The 15,148-nt window shown below is 32.0% G+C and overlaps 1 protein-coding gene across 1 annotated transcript in view; it reads left to right on the top strand.

Moving 5' to 3' along the window:
* LOC120633770 overlaps window positions 1–10,364 on the top strand; it is a 182,522-nt gene extending 172,158 nt beyond the window's left edge. Inside the window, exon 3 of the mRNA XM_039904111.1 lies at window positions 10,020–10,364. Coding sequence (XP_039760045.1) covers window positions 10,020–10,172 — 153 coding nt within the window. The 3' untranslated portion in view covers window positions 10,173–10,364. The remainder of the gene's footprint in view (window positions 1–10,019) is intronic.
* The last annotated feature ends 4,784 nt before the right edge of the window (window positions 10,365–15,148 follow it).

The raw sequence follows: 15,148 nt of genomic DNA, 5'->3' as shown, positions 1-15,148 counted from the left end.
GATACGTGACCAAAGAACGTGAGAATACGAGCCTGTACTATGGAGGATAGACGTTGCGTGATGCCGAGTTCTTCAAGAATGGCCTTATATCCGTAGCTTTATTTTGTGTTAAATTGGTTTTATTTTATTTAAGTGTTAATTTTTCTATTTAATCTATTATGAAAATTAAGCTTAATTTGCTATACTCCGCGAACAGCAGGAGAATCTGTATGGTGTAATTTATAATTTCTTCAATCCTTATACTCCACACCAAACAGATCTACAGCAATGTGCCCTCTACGCACGTTTCGCTCCGTAACCGGAGCATCCTCAGGAGTTGTTGACTTTACAATGAATAATTGGATTTTGGCATATAAAAATTGATAAATTCCTCCAAGTGTAGGTAAAAACACTAATAAAAATTATAAAATTCTTATTCATTTAACACTAAGAGATACATTGTCCAATCGTCTTTCCAAGATAAAATTAAATAAATAAATATTAATTATACTACGACGATACACACATAGATAGCCATCTAGCAGGTAGCTATGTGTGTAGCACCTAGATTGGCGCATTGGGCAGCGACCCTGCTTTCTGAGTGCCGTGGGTTCGATTCCCACAACTGGAAAATGTTTCTGTGATGAACACAAATATTTTTAGTGTCTGGGTGTTTATATGTATATTGTATTTATGTATAATATTATGTCACCTTAGTACCCATAACACAAGCTACGCTTACTTTGGGGCTTGGTGGCGATGTGTGTATCGTCGTTGTATATTTATTATTATATTACACATAATTAAACAAAAAAAAAATCAAACCCTTTGCTGTGTTTGTAACATTCACTTAATTTCCTTTGTGAACTGAAGTGGTTGGGCGTGGAAGACGTCCAGCCCCAAACTGTCTAGAACTAACTCATTAAGCAATCTCAGTGAACAAGCCAATAGTGCTAGACTAGCCAAGGCTTTATTTATATTGGCATGTAATAGGGCAAGTCCTATAACATGGCAATACAAATAAAGTGCGTCCAGAGACAACCGTATGTCAAATGTGGTGCTTCAAATGTAGAAACGGGGACAAATTGTTCAGCTGTCATCTATTGAGGGACATCCAGTCCAGTGTTTATAATAAAGGTCAGTGAGGAACCCTAAAAATCAGGGTTGTCGTAAAATTCCCTGCACTGTCGCCGTCACTATGGAAAATACGATTTTATATCGTTTTTACTTTCGAGACGCGTGCGCATGCTAGTGACGTCATAATTTATGACAAAAAGATAGTATAAAATCCATTTTATGATGGACATAAAAACTAGAAAGGATACTGGTGCTTTATATTAACAGGGTATTTATTGTTAATTTGTTGTTACTCTTATTATTTCTTTCAATATATTTATTATTTTTCTAAGTAAATATTATTATAACGACTTTAATCTCTTATCATCATTACATGTCTTAAGCAAACTCTTCAGCTTTATATAACACTACTGTATAAAGTTGAAGAGTTTGTTCGTTTGTTTGTTTACTTGAACTCGATGATCTCACGAACGAATTACTTAAACATTTACTTAAATTTCTTTTTGTTTTTGATAACGCTGTTGTCTTTAAGAATGCGCTATTAAAACTATAAATTAATCTATCTCTCTACTATGCGATCGTGTAATAAAATATACTAATGTAAATATTTGTAGATAACAATAGAGTTTGACGACACAGAGTTCAACCAAAAAAGGTTACTATAATGGCTAAAGATAGCGTTGCACGTTGCATTCTCATAATAAAACTGATCATAACAGGGAATATATTCCAATCTATAAACAGTTTATGACAACGCTGCGATGCATTTACGATGAACGGGATCACAGTTTATTACGAGCAAGCGATTAGCCAAAATACGACTTGACCGTAAATAATCTGTGTAAAAAAAAAACATAATAAAACATGTATGCGCAAAAAATATACAAAAAAAGAATAACTCAAATTTTTATTGTGACGCGTTTATGCGTCTGACATTTTTATTCATTTTTATTTATAGTGATGCGACACGCGTCGATACGGCTCGATATTTTTTACGATCGTATTTAATTTATTTGTGCGCTCGTAAACGTCAATGTAGAGCATCAATGCTCGTTGCCTTTAGAGATTATTATTTGTTACCCACGCGGTTTTTAACGACGTTGTTACAAGATTGCTGGTCTGCTATTCCTTGTGATGACGGCACTTTACAGTTAAAGTCATAGGTTATTACTGTTCTTAACGTATGTGTTTAGACAAGCAACGCTGAAAAAGCTTGGTACAGAATACTTTTGGTTGTTACGATTCAGAATGTTGTTGTTATCATAATACTCGTGTATTCGGTATCCGCATAAAATGGTTAGATACTTTTATTTTTCAAACGTATTATAAAAAAACTCTTTAATGCAGTAAAGATTTGAACATGAAAATTTATTATTTTAGTTGGTTTGCCTATAATTCCGAAATAACTAAGTAGCTCTTAATAATCTTGTACGACTATTTCAATGGTAGGATAAATGAAACATTAATTTAATGTTTTCATGTTTGCTTTCCACTTGTCTTCAGAACACCAGAATCTATGTTTGCAAAAATGAAAATCTTAAAGAAATCCACTTAAAGTAAAAGAAATATTTTTTAGGTCAGTAAAAAAGGAAACTACTTAAGAAGAGTGTGTTTTACTGAACAACAAACTTTGCAACGGAACAAAACATATTTTAAATATTTTTTATGAAAGTTAATCTCTGTTCGCAAACTTGCCATTGTATTCCAATATGTTACCAGTTCAATCAACCAAAATGTTTTAGATCTTTAAGTCGATCGTTTGATATGACAGCCAGTTTACAAAAATAGCTATAAAGCTATTTATGAACAGTATTTCCCGTTTCACCGATTCCTATAGAATTCATAGTTTAACGGTAAAACTTCAGAATGGTTCAGATAAAATCTTCAAGTCGTCACATATTTTATTGTGAAATCAAACATCAATGTAGCATTCGACCGAGAAGAAAATAGATACTTTGTTGGCATACGAAGCTGAAAACGCACGATACCTTAGCTACTGGTACTTCTTAAAGTTACTCAAAGCCTTTTATTACATGTTAGTAAAATTGATAAATTTCTATTATAATTAATCGATTTTAGGATAACGCGTAAAACAATATCGTTCGACTTATAGTCAGATTAAAAATGAGGAAGTAGACTTACGAAGGTGTATTATCGATATGTTTGGTACAAGGAACATCACTTATATTTTTCATTTATTAAGGACTATCAATGATTTCATCATATGTTACTATTCAGTTATTAAAATTTTTTAGCGCACTGAGGAATATAAAAAGAATATTAGGTGGGTATGATATGATGTATTAAATACTATTTTATGGTACTAAGAAACTATTTTGACGACCGATTGGCGCAGTGGGCAGTGACCCTTCTTTATGAGTCCAAGGCTGTGGGTTCGATTCCCACAGCTTGAAAATGTTTGTGGAATGAACATGAATATTGTTCAACGTGTTTGTATAGTAGCCATAAAATAATAAACAGTCATCCTAGCCATAACACGAAGGCTAGATGGCGATGTGCGTATTATAGTTGTATATTTATTTATACCAAGAAAAAAAATAATTTTAGAACATCCATCGTTTTTATTTCGATATGTACATATAGTATGGACATGTTTACATGGACTTGTTTTCTACTACTGTAGGAAAATAAACGCATTCAATATAACAAAATAAGGCAAACCTTTAATTTTAATATAAATTAATGTGCCAATTTCACATAAAAACGCAAACATCAGTCTTTTCGAAAGTGGAAAGAGGTATTGCGAAATTAAATATAACTCTCATTTTGCAACTCCTTTCATAAAACCTCTTTTCTTATAACGTACACTGTAAATAACCTAACAGATTGCTTCCTTATATGTAAACTCAAAATAGACTTTAATGAAAGGAAACAGCACTTATTTTCAATCGCAGCGCATAGGTTTTTTCAAGTAGCCAGATCGGTATCGAGTGAAAATTATCCGTCGCCCCCAATCTCTTTTGAACCGATTTGTCGCGAGTCCCTTTGTTCCACTTCAAAGGTATTTTTTGCGTGCGCTTTATTATTACGCTTGCTTGCCTCGGATTTGCGATGCGATTGTTGTTTACCTATTCTAAATTTAAATATTGGAAACTAAATTACATTTTGAATTTAATTTATATCTGGAAAATAAAGGATACTTTATTTAGTAATGTATTTTTAAAACAGTGCAGTACAAACTTACTGTCTGTTTTCAAAATAATTTTACTAAACACATAACATTATAAGTAAATGTTCATAATTCTGTGTAAGTAGAAATACGCATATGATTAATTTTATTAAAGTGATTCCTTATTAATTATTATATTTTATAATTTCGTAGAAATTCTTTCTCGTCTTTTACTAGGTATTTTTAAGTTTGTAAAATTTATAATTAATTTCTTTTAAATAGGCCTATTAAAATTAAGCACGTTAGGAAAGTCAATTCTGTCTGTTTTTTGCCACTGATTCTAAAACCAGATTTTATCGAAGAGAAGCCGCTCTTTTCCAATACCAACATTTTGCAAATCTACAATCATTACTTTGTCGAGAAATGAATGCGAAACGGTTTATTGAAAGCAACCTTGTCATTATGAAATTCATCAATTTTATATTAACATTATGGGGTAGAGCTTTATTACTTACAAAAACAATATTGATATTACATTGTTTACTGCTTACTGAAATAAAACTTTGGTATTTTAGGAACATTATTAAAAATACTAAAGAAAATATAAGTGTGATAAACTGGGTAAGTATAAGAAAATCTTAAACCTAGAAGTCATTCCATGTGCACTTTTCGGGTACTGTTAAACAATGTTAATAATCACAGACTACTGAGAGCATAAACCGATGTGCCAATATAACAAAAAAAATACTCACTGTAAAATCAAAGTCATAAATATCTTTCTTTAGGTAGGCCACAAAGATGGCACTATTGATGCATTCATTACAAATGCAAACAAGGTAGTGAGATGGTGGCGATAACTATTTCCGTAGACTTAATACTAAGTTAGGAGCGTCCAAAACGCGTTCTGGTCCAAGAAGGAGCCCACATTACACTTGGCTAAGTTTAATCACAGAATTAAGAACATTCAGAAACCGTATTTACGAGATTATTTGTAAATTTTGACGTTATTTTTTATATTAGATTGGTTTCTCGAACAAACGGTTAGTCACTACATACTATTTAGCAGTTGACAGTTCAATAAATTCAAAATTCATTTATTTCAAGTAGGACTAATAAGCACTTTTTAAACGTCAAGTCTGTCTGTGTGTAGTGACTCCACCACCGGTTCGGAAGGCAGACTCTACCGTAATTATATTACCTCTAATGTTCTAAGCGAATAAAATGGAAAACTGGGAAAATATGTGACCATTTCGCGGGTGTTAAGTGAGACGTGCGTGGGAAGTTTTCACTGTTTTTGGACACAATGCACTGCATACAATAATGGCTGAATGAGGATTCCGTATGTTCTTAATTCTATGAGTTTAATTTGAGCTTCTTCTTCGTAAAATATAGGTAAAAAGACTATTATTTATTTATTTATTTATTAGTAATCCAACAGCGTTACAAATTATTTTTGTTAAGGGTTTATCTTATTACTAAAATAAGGCCAAATCTAGATTACATATATAAACTGTGAAAATAAAGCAATAGGTGCAAGTACAACATATACAAAACAATCAGTTACGATATTCACAACAGCATGAATGAGTGTGAGTGGGTGTGAGTGTGCGTAAGTGTGTGCGTGTGTGTATAAGTGTGCAAATGTTTGTGCTTGCAGTGGCGGGCACAGGGTTTTTGACCAGGGTATGCATTAAGAAGGAAGATGCCATATAATGGAAAACTCCTTCGCTTTTTTGAGTTATACAAATATTTTAGGGTAGGCAGAGCTTTTGCGTATGCATGAAGTGCACGCCACTGTGTGCTTGGGTGCGTGTGTGAGCCTTTATTAATTTATTATAGACAAATTTTATGGTGGGCACATGTTAGGCCTAATATTATTAAAAATAAAATCACCTTTCTTGTATTTAATATTTCCTTATCAATTTAATTCACGCGTAATCTAAGGAGCCTAAATAGCAATCTTATTTATATATACAATACGATTCAATTTTACGTGTTAATGAAACCACATCCAGAGATATACAAATTTATATTAAGTCGCAATGTTTGCCCCTACGGCGAATTTCCTACTCCTGAATTCTACTTTAGCATTTTTATTTACTTCCTAAAATGTATGCAAATCAGTGCGATTGATGCTAGATGTTTACGCACTCTTTTTACCTTGCTATTCCAGTATACACCCGTCCCTTTCCCTCTATCACGAAAAGTAATTTATTGTGTGTATTCAATTTGGTTAAAGAAATCAGGTATAATAAAATTATACAGATCACTGTACCGCTAAGAATGATATTGTGTAAGCGGATTTTTTTTTTCTAATTTTCGTCAACTTGGAGGGGTGTCTTTGTACTTGTGGCTTGTAATCCCCTTAAATTGGGTGCTCTGATAAACCTTTGAGTTATATTCTGCTAACATCTGCCGATCTGTTATAATTCGGTTCACTAGGATGTCATAATTGGACGATTGCAAGAATAGTATATTAAATAAATAAATATACCACGACACTACACACATCGCCATCTAGCCCCAAAGTAAGCCTAGCTTGTGTTATGGGTAATAAGATAGCGGATGAATATTTGTATGAATATAATACACACAAATACTTATAATACACAGATAAACATCCAGACACTGAAAAACATTCATGTTCATCACACAAGCATTTTCCAGTTGTGGGAATCAATCGAACTTACGGCCTTGGACTCAGAAAGCAGGATCGCATTATATTATTCTTTAAGTTAGTGCGTAATGAAGCGGTGATAGCCCAGTGGGTAGGGCTTCGTATTTACGTTAGGCGGTTCAAATTCGAATCCTACACGCAGCTCTAACTTGTTCAGATACGAGGTTTTAAGCAATTAAAGCCGCTGGAAACAAGCGGCCCAGGACCGTGGATTCTGGAACTCTCAGCAAAAGACCTATGTCCAGCATTGGACTTCAATCGGTTGAAGTGGTGATGATGATGAAGCAATTAAAATATCACTTGCTTCAACGGTGAAGGAAAACATCGTGAGGATACCTGCATGCCTGAGAGTTCTACATAATGCTCTCCAGGGTTTGTGGAGTCCACCGATCCGCACTTGGCCAGCGTGGTGGACTACAGCCTTAACCCCTTCTCATTGTGGGAGGTGACCCGTGCCCTGTAGTTGGCTGATAATGGGTTGATAGGATGATGGTGACTCTCTGGTAATGTTTTGGGTACTTTAACCTAGTCATAATAAGGTAACCAGCTTTCTGACAATGAAGACCAGTCTTCAGGGTCTGTACAGAGTAAACAGCTTCACGTTTCTGAAAAGGTACACTCACTGCGTTATTACTGTTACGACATGCAAAATTAAATTGCTTATCCACCTTAATTTTACTATCTAAGACTCGTAAAATCAGATTATTCACGGACTGAGTTCATTCTAAATGCAGACCAGAACCTATTTCTGTAATTTATACTGTTTACACAACCTAGTGTAAACAGTATAAATTACAGAAGCATTATTATCCACAAAGTGCTTTTACTGCGGGATAAAGCAATGGTGAATAACACCTTTTATTAAAGGACCCGATAGTTTATGGTGATTCTACAGTCGGTTTAACAATCGAGATTTAGATCGGGGTATTAGAATGTGTTTGTTATGCTTACGCACAAAGGTCGGTTGTAGGAATTATACTCAGCGCGATTAAGAACGTGTTATGCAAGATTATAAGTGTTGTTGCAAAATGTTCTGTAACAAAACAACCACCTTATGCTAGGGGATTAAATGAAATTAATAAACCGAACAATATTCCTCAGCCTAAGATTCCGCAAAAAAATAAGCAAAACTGTTTTAATGATACATAGAAAATCCCGTACAATATCACCCAAAATTAGTAAATAATCAAATAATCCAAAATCTATTATTATTCTATATGGCAGATATTTTTTTATAGTAATAATCGACGGAACAAGTAGATGGTCCACATGATAGTAAGTGGAAAAACATTGGCTATAAACAGAGCAACATCTCACAGGGCATGCATCATGTTGCGGCGTAGGTGTTAAGCCTCATGAGCCTGTAATAATACCAGCAACCACGCCCTTCAGACCGGAACACAGCATTGCAACAATGCTGCTTAGCGGCAGAAGTAAACATGCCGCTAAGCAGCATTGTTACGAGCTCTGTCACAAAAAGCTCAACAAAAATAAATTAATAGTGACACTAAATTTAATCAGCAATATAAAAATTTTTAATTTAATTTGATTATTAATCTCGGGTGATAACGATGGGGATGATCTGATGATGTTATCATACAAATATTTTTTTTATTTAGCTTTATTATGAAAGGAAGGAAAGGTAAGGAATTCCACGATATATTATATCATGGAATTCCGCAAAGTAACGCTTACATTTAACGATGTATTATATAATTGGATGAAGATTGGGATGTCACTATTAAATTTAGTCTGTCGTCTGAAGATTGTGGATTAGATTGATTATTAATTCAGGCGTTACAATTGAACACATTTTTAGGAGTAAAGCACTTTTTCAATTTTAGTTTTTCGGACCAACCTGTTAGAAGTATGGCAGTTATATTATAATAGCCATATCTACTTTTTACAGGTAAGCTTACCACCAGGATTGGGTAACTCATGGTTAATGTAAAAAAAACAAATAACATCGAAAAGTCAGTTGACTTCAGAAACGGATCTAAGAGTTATGTAACGGTCCACTTACATACATAAGTGTATAAAGTAAGCAATAAATTGGTATCGACTAGAATCGAATCCGGCCCCAAATACGATCGTAACACATGCGGCGTATCCACCCCTGCATAATAAAAATGCAATTCAAATTATCTTTACAATAAAACAGTCAAGTGTATCACTCACTTGAATTACCTCTCAAATCTTAGAACGTAAAGATTTTAAGCCCTACGATATCATATCGTATCGTGATATATTTTAGCTAAAATCATTTTTTAATTCATCATTCACAATCAATATCATGAAATTACACGCGAGCATAACTTGTACAGTAGTTAACAGCTAGTCCAGTTATAAGTTGTATTGTAACATTATGAATAAAGTGTTCTATTACCCAAAAAATATTATCTTTGTGATAAAATATTTAAGACAGATTTTTTTACTTTTCACATATTGACGCACGTGGAAGCATCAATACTTCAAGAAATTACAAAAATTACAATAATAATAATATGTTATAGTTTGCTTCAATAATATTTAGTATCGAATACTTTTAATATTTAATTTTTCTCTTTTCTATTCACAATAACATATTTGCAACCCAGTCGTCGGTATTAAAAGTCACCTCCTGAAACTCACGTAGTAAACTTTATGAGGGCATTGTTTTATTAATATCTATAAAAAGTACTTCCAAGTAAAGCGTTTTAGCTAGAAATTCTCTTATAGCTTTCAGTGTTTACAGTCTTTATGGACTTGCTAAGTTTATTATTCTTATAACTAGTTAAAGTTTACACTATGCAATTCAATTGGATTATGGTTTTGTTTATGAATTAATTATTTGTCTCTTTAATGTTATCTTTAGCTCTATCCATCTTAGTTTATTATGTTTTATTGGCAGTTCCTTACAATTAAATAATTTAACTAAGAATTTTCTCATGTGAACTGCATTCTATATCAAAAACCTACAATTCAAATTGTAAAATTGTTATATCTGGAAAATTATGATTATTACAATTACAAAGTTACGTTGAATTTGTCCAGCCAGTATCACTATTACAACAAACAATTTTTAAACGGTGGTTATCAGCTACAGTGCATCCGGAGTTATTAAGTTGCATTCATCACTATAATATAAATGTTAATGATTATTTTTTTCTATTTCAGACCGATGCAGCTTCTCCGGAATCGGTGTTTGATAAGGATTCAACGTCAGAAAGTTCAATATTTTCGTCAATACTGCCAGATAAATTATCTGGTTCGATTTGCACTGCTGTTTTATGCTTGGTCGGTTGGAAGCTTCTCTGCAATAAGCGGTGAAGTAAATTTTAAGTATTTGCTTGATTATTCTCACCGTTACAATGCGTACAACGATATTTAATCAACGTATTTTTATCGTACGTTTTTTTGTAAATTTTATAAACGTTATAATTAAATACCCAACTTATACATAAATATAGACAAATAAAAGTACCATGTGATGTACTTTTAGAATCTGTCACTTACGAATAATATCTCATGAAATTTTTATTAATGGAATGTTTTAATAAACGATGATTATTTTGTTTTAACATTTGTAGAAGCTGTACAAGAATTATCTAGATATAAATTATGTAAAAAAATAATTTGGAAAATCTATAAAAAAAATGTATTGATTTATTATAACTTACAAAAACCTTAATGGTCAATATGATAAATGTGCAAGACGTATCTATCTAAAATGATAATGAAATATTGTAAGCGTACTTTAAAATGTATGTAAATAGTACCTTCTTTGTAAAGATAAATTTGAACAATTAAAGTGTAAAACAATACTTGGATTAATTTCACAGCCATTGAAATATGAGCAAACATTAAATCAGTGAATTATATTTGTTAAATTACTTTAGAAAATTCTATAACTAATAAAATTACCAATAAAAATACATGAGATGAACACATGATGAAGAAGTAACTTCAGTGTAAATGTAATCTTTAAAATATTAAACGCGTAGTTTTATGATGTAGTACTTTTTTATTGATAAGACAGTTAAATGACGCACAAAATTGTATTCATTAAAAAGTTAGTAGAACACCTCATTTATATTGTCTTTAAAACTATTATATTTTATAATGTCTTGAATATTTATATTCCGCTTTTGATGTTTAAAAAAAATGAAAGCAAGAAAAACAAACAAAATCGCTTGTATCTTGTTAAGCGTTTCTAGTAATAAAATAAAAATGTTTACACGTTGATTATACAGAGGTTGATTAAAGCTTATACTTAATGTAATATAATTATTCTTTAGAATGGACCAGGTAAAGACGTTTATATAGTAACAAAACTTTAAATAAATCAGAATAACGTCTATTACCCCATAAATTGTTCCAAAGAAGAGCAGCCTAAAATTTTGTCATTGTTTGATCTCATTATATTATTTTTGTATTAAAAATGTTTTATTTTGTAATATCTAGCGTAAGAAATAGACCGTTTTTGATAAGAAGTGCCAAGTTTACAATTTCAGGAATGGTCTCATATTCAATATAAATTTTAAAAGCTTGTTCTATGATAAATATTTCTTTAAATTAAATTCGTTTACATCTCAGTTTTGCTTTATATAGTGTAAGTAATTAATTTATCAAGCCAATCAGTCTGTAATAAATTAAGATTGAAACATACTTTTAACATTTCCAGCCAATACTTATCTACGTAATGTGTAGAGTCAATTCATATATTTGTTTTATCGTAATCACTAACAAATAACTCTCGATGAGACGTGGTGTTGGTATTTTAGATTTATATTTATAGTGTGATATATATAACAACATGTCCACATTTTTTCAATAATTGTTTCATTATGTAAATTATACATTTATTCAATTAGATTTAATTTGCCAGTTTACAAAGCCATATCGGAAATCTATAATAAATAATCAAACGGTTTTTTTAGGATAACAACATGTGTATTGTATTAAAAAAATAAGAATGAGCAGACGTATTCATGCTCGTTACCGGTAAGTAAATAGCTTTTCTTAGTATAAAATATTGTAAAAAAGGTAGTAAAAGCTAGTTTCTAATTCATAAGTTGTATGAGGCTTTGTGTCTTTGAGATATAGATACAACTTCATTTTAATCTTATATTTTTTTATATTGGATTAGTATAAAATGTTTTTACCGAAAATATAACAAATAACAAATTTTAAAATGTATGCTGAAAGTTATCCATCCATAAAAAGTTGTAATTATTCTTGTTTTATTTTGAAAATAATATAAAAACAGTAAGTGTATTTTTCCAATAAATGGGAACAAAATATTTCGGGAACAAAATGTTAAGTTGTCATATAGTAGTTTTATTTAGATTTTATTTTAAGGTAAAACAAAATATACAGAAGGATGTGTTCAAATGTGATATGTATTTATTTAAGGAGTCGATTAAAATAGAAAAAAAAGAAGTTTTCCTAATGATCTCTTGGAAACTCTTGTGTGCTTATACGTATTTTTTAACCATACACTAATGAATGAAATTACCCCTTTATATTTGACATAAACATTTTTTATACACAATGTTTCTAAAAAGTTATAAAAAATTACAGCAGATGTTGTCCTGTTCTGAAAAAATAAATTGGAATCTTAGTGCTTTGGCACTTGGCGAGTATAATTGTGATTTTATCAATTTCAGCCAGCCTGATAAACAATTTCATCAAAATCAGTTTAGTAACATACATATATAAAATATATATATGTTTATATATATATATATATATACGAACTTTTAACTTTTCTGAGGAATATAAATACTTTTCACTAGTGTTTGGTTACATATCTATAAGACAAGCACAGTAAGAGTTTTGTATATAAATTAAAATTGGTATGCTTACGCTCTTTTATAAGGATTGTAGAAAAAAATCTAAATTTCCATGATAATGCTTCTTGTAATGTGCTCTTGGGGGAATATGCAATGAATCTAATTAAATATACTGTAATAAAGAAAACAATTTGATAAAAACAAATATATTTACATTTATTTTTAAACAATAAAACTATGTCGGAAAATGTGTTCATGTAACATCAATAGATAGAATTATGTGTAAGTTTTATAAAGTATGTAAATATATTTTGTAATAAATTTTGCATATTCTCCAATAGTTGCAAATTATGCTTACGCTGATAAAACTGTGTATCCTAAATATTATAATAACTCCTAATAATTCAAAACTAAGCAATATAACTGTAATTACTCATAGTGTGTAAGAATTATCTCCCTATACGAAATCTTACTTATAAGCCTTTGCACACGGCGAGATTTTTAACCTGTTTAATTAATGCATACGCTCATAAAACTAGTACCGCATTATTGACCTTAAGCTGTGATTGAATCTGAAAGTTTAGGCCCCTTTTAGGGATCAACCTCTAGCAGCTTTTCAGCATCAATGGCGCTGTAGCAAAGATTCTGCCCCTGTATTTAATAACTTATTTAACTGTTGCTAACCTAAGACAATCTGCGATGAGTTACATCCGGTGCTTAAAGGCACGAGTATGTACTTATTGTTTATAGACTACTTGGCAACCTATTAGAATAGTTATGGAATACGGAAGCTGGGCAAAAATGAGTGCATTGCATTAACGAAACCCGACTATCGTATTGTGCAAAGGCAATTTATTATTTTGATTCTTTAAATTAAAATTGTAACTTGCATAAAAAATATTTCTCGCGATATAATTTATCTCAATGCTCTCTTATGATTAATTTTAATGAACACGTTACTTAAATGTGTTGCATAAAAGGCCTGTAAATTGTAGAATAATTTAGTTCATAGTAAATTGTGTAAATTAGTTTATGATTATTACAATAATTATTATTATCCAATACCAATCGATTTTTATAATTTGTGTATTCAATTAGATTTTATATTTTTTTGAGATTAACTGCCAATTATTACGTCTGTTTTATATTCTTTATTTAAAAATAATATAATTTTTTAATAATACAGCGAGTTTTATTGAATTGTCGATGACCCCTACTCGTGCTTAGTGTAATTTGGATAAATCTGTGAATAGTCGCGGAGGTCCTTGAGTATATAGTATCCACGACGCATTATAAGTATGTAAGGGTATAAAACGAAGAAATGGAAGCTGCGTCCTCTGTGGAGTACCATCTCCAAAGATCACGAACTCGTCCGCCCAGCGTGGTCATTATGGGCAAACCCCCCCGTAGGGAGAGGCCTTTAGTCCAGCAGTCATGGATTGTTATAGGTTATCTTGACGACCGATTGGCGCAGTGGGCAGCGACCCTGCTTTCTGAGTCAAAGGCCGTGGGTTCGATTCCCATAACTGGAAAATGTTTGAGCGATGAACGTCAATGTTTTTCAGTGTCTGGATGTTTTTATGTATCATCATCATATGAAACCATTACCGGCCCAATATAGGGCAAGGATCTCCTACCACAATGAGACGGGGTTAAGCCCGTAGGCAACCACGCTGGCCCAGTGCGGATTGATGGACTCCACACACCTTTGAGAACGTTATGTAGAAGTCTCAGGCATGCAGGTTTCCTCACGATGTTTTCCTTCACCGTTGAAGCAAATGATATTATAATTACTTAAAACGCACACAACTTAAAAAAGTTGGAGGTGTTTGCTGGGATTCGAACTCGGCCCATGAAAGTGAAGTCGAGCTCCTACCCACTGGGCTACCACCGCTTCGCTCTCATGGGCTAGATGGCGATGTGTGTTTTATCATAGATACTTTTTTTATTCTATCACTTATTTATTTTCATTTTTTTTTTAATTCTTAACAATGCTTACAAAAACAAAAAACACTATTAAAAATTTATAAGAAAAAAAAACACCCTTCGCTTGCGGGGCTTTTGAATGCCCAAGCAACCGGCGGTCAGGGCTCCAGAGTGAGGAACCTCCTCACAATACGCGCCGTTTCAAGGACTACTGTTTTTTGTATCCTACCCTTGATCCAACAACCATATAATAACAATAACAACAGTATATAATAATAATAAGCTTTCGCTTTCGGAAAATTATAAAATTCCAAATTGCCCATACCGGGGATCAAACCCGGGAAGTCCCATATTAGACACCAGCACTCACTATTGCGCCACGGAGGTTCATATATATATATTACTAGTTTTTGCGTTTCGGTTTAGTTTGTAAAAAAGAGTCAAGCACAACTCGTATGAATATCTAGTGATTAATCTTATATATTTAAACGAGCAATTCTCCTCACACTTTTCAAAGTTATGTGCATTCTAAGTTATTAAAATATAATTTTCTTCAACGTTGAAGGAAAACATCGTGAGGAAACC

Source organism: Pararge aegeria, chromosome 22, assembly GCF_905163445.1.
Source record: "Pararge aegeria chromosome 22, ilParAegt1.1, whole genome shotgun sequence".
In the NCBI taxonomy this organism is placed as follows: Eukaryota; Metazoa; Arthropoda; class Insecta; order Lepidoptera; family Nymphalidae; genus Pararge; species Pararge aegeria.
Note: the sequence above shows the minus strand (reverse complement) of the source record. Positions and strands in the feature narration are given on the sequence as shown.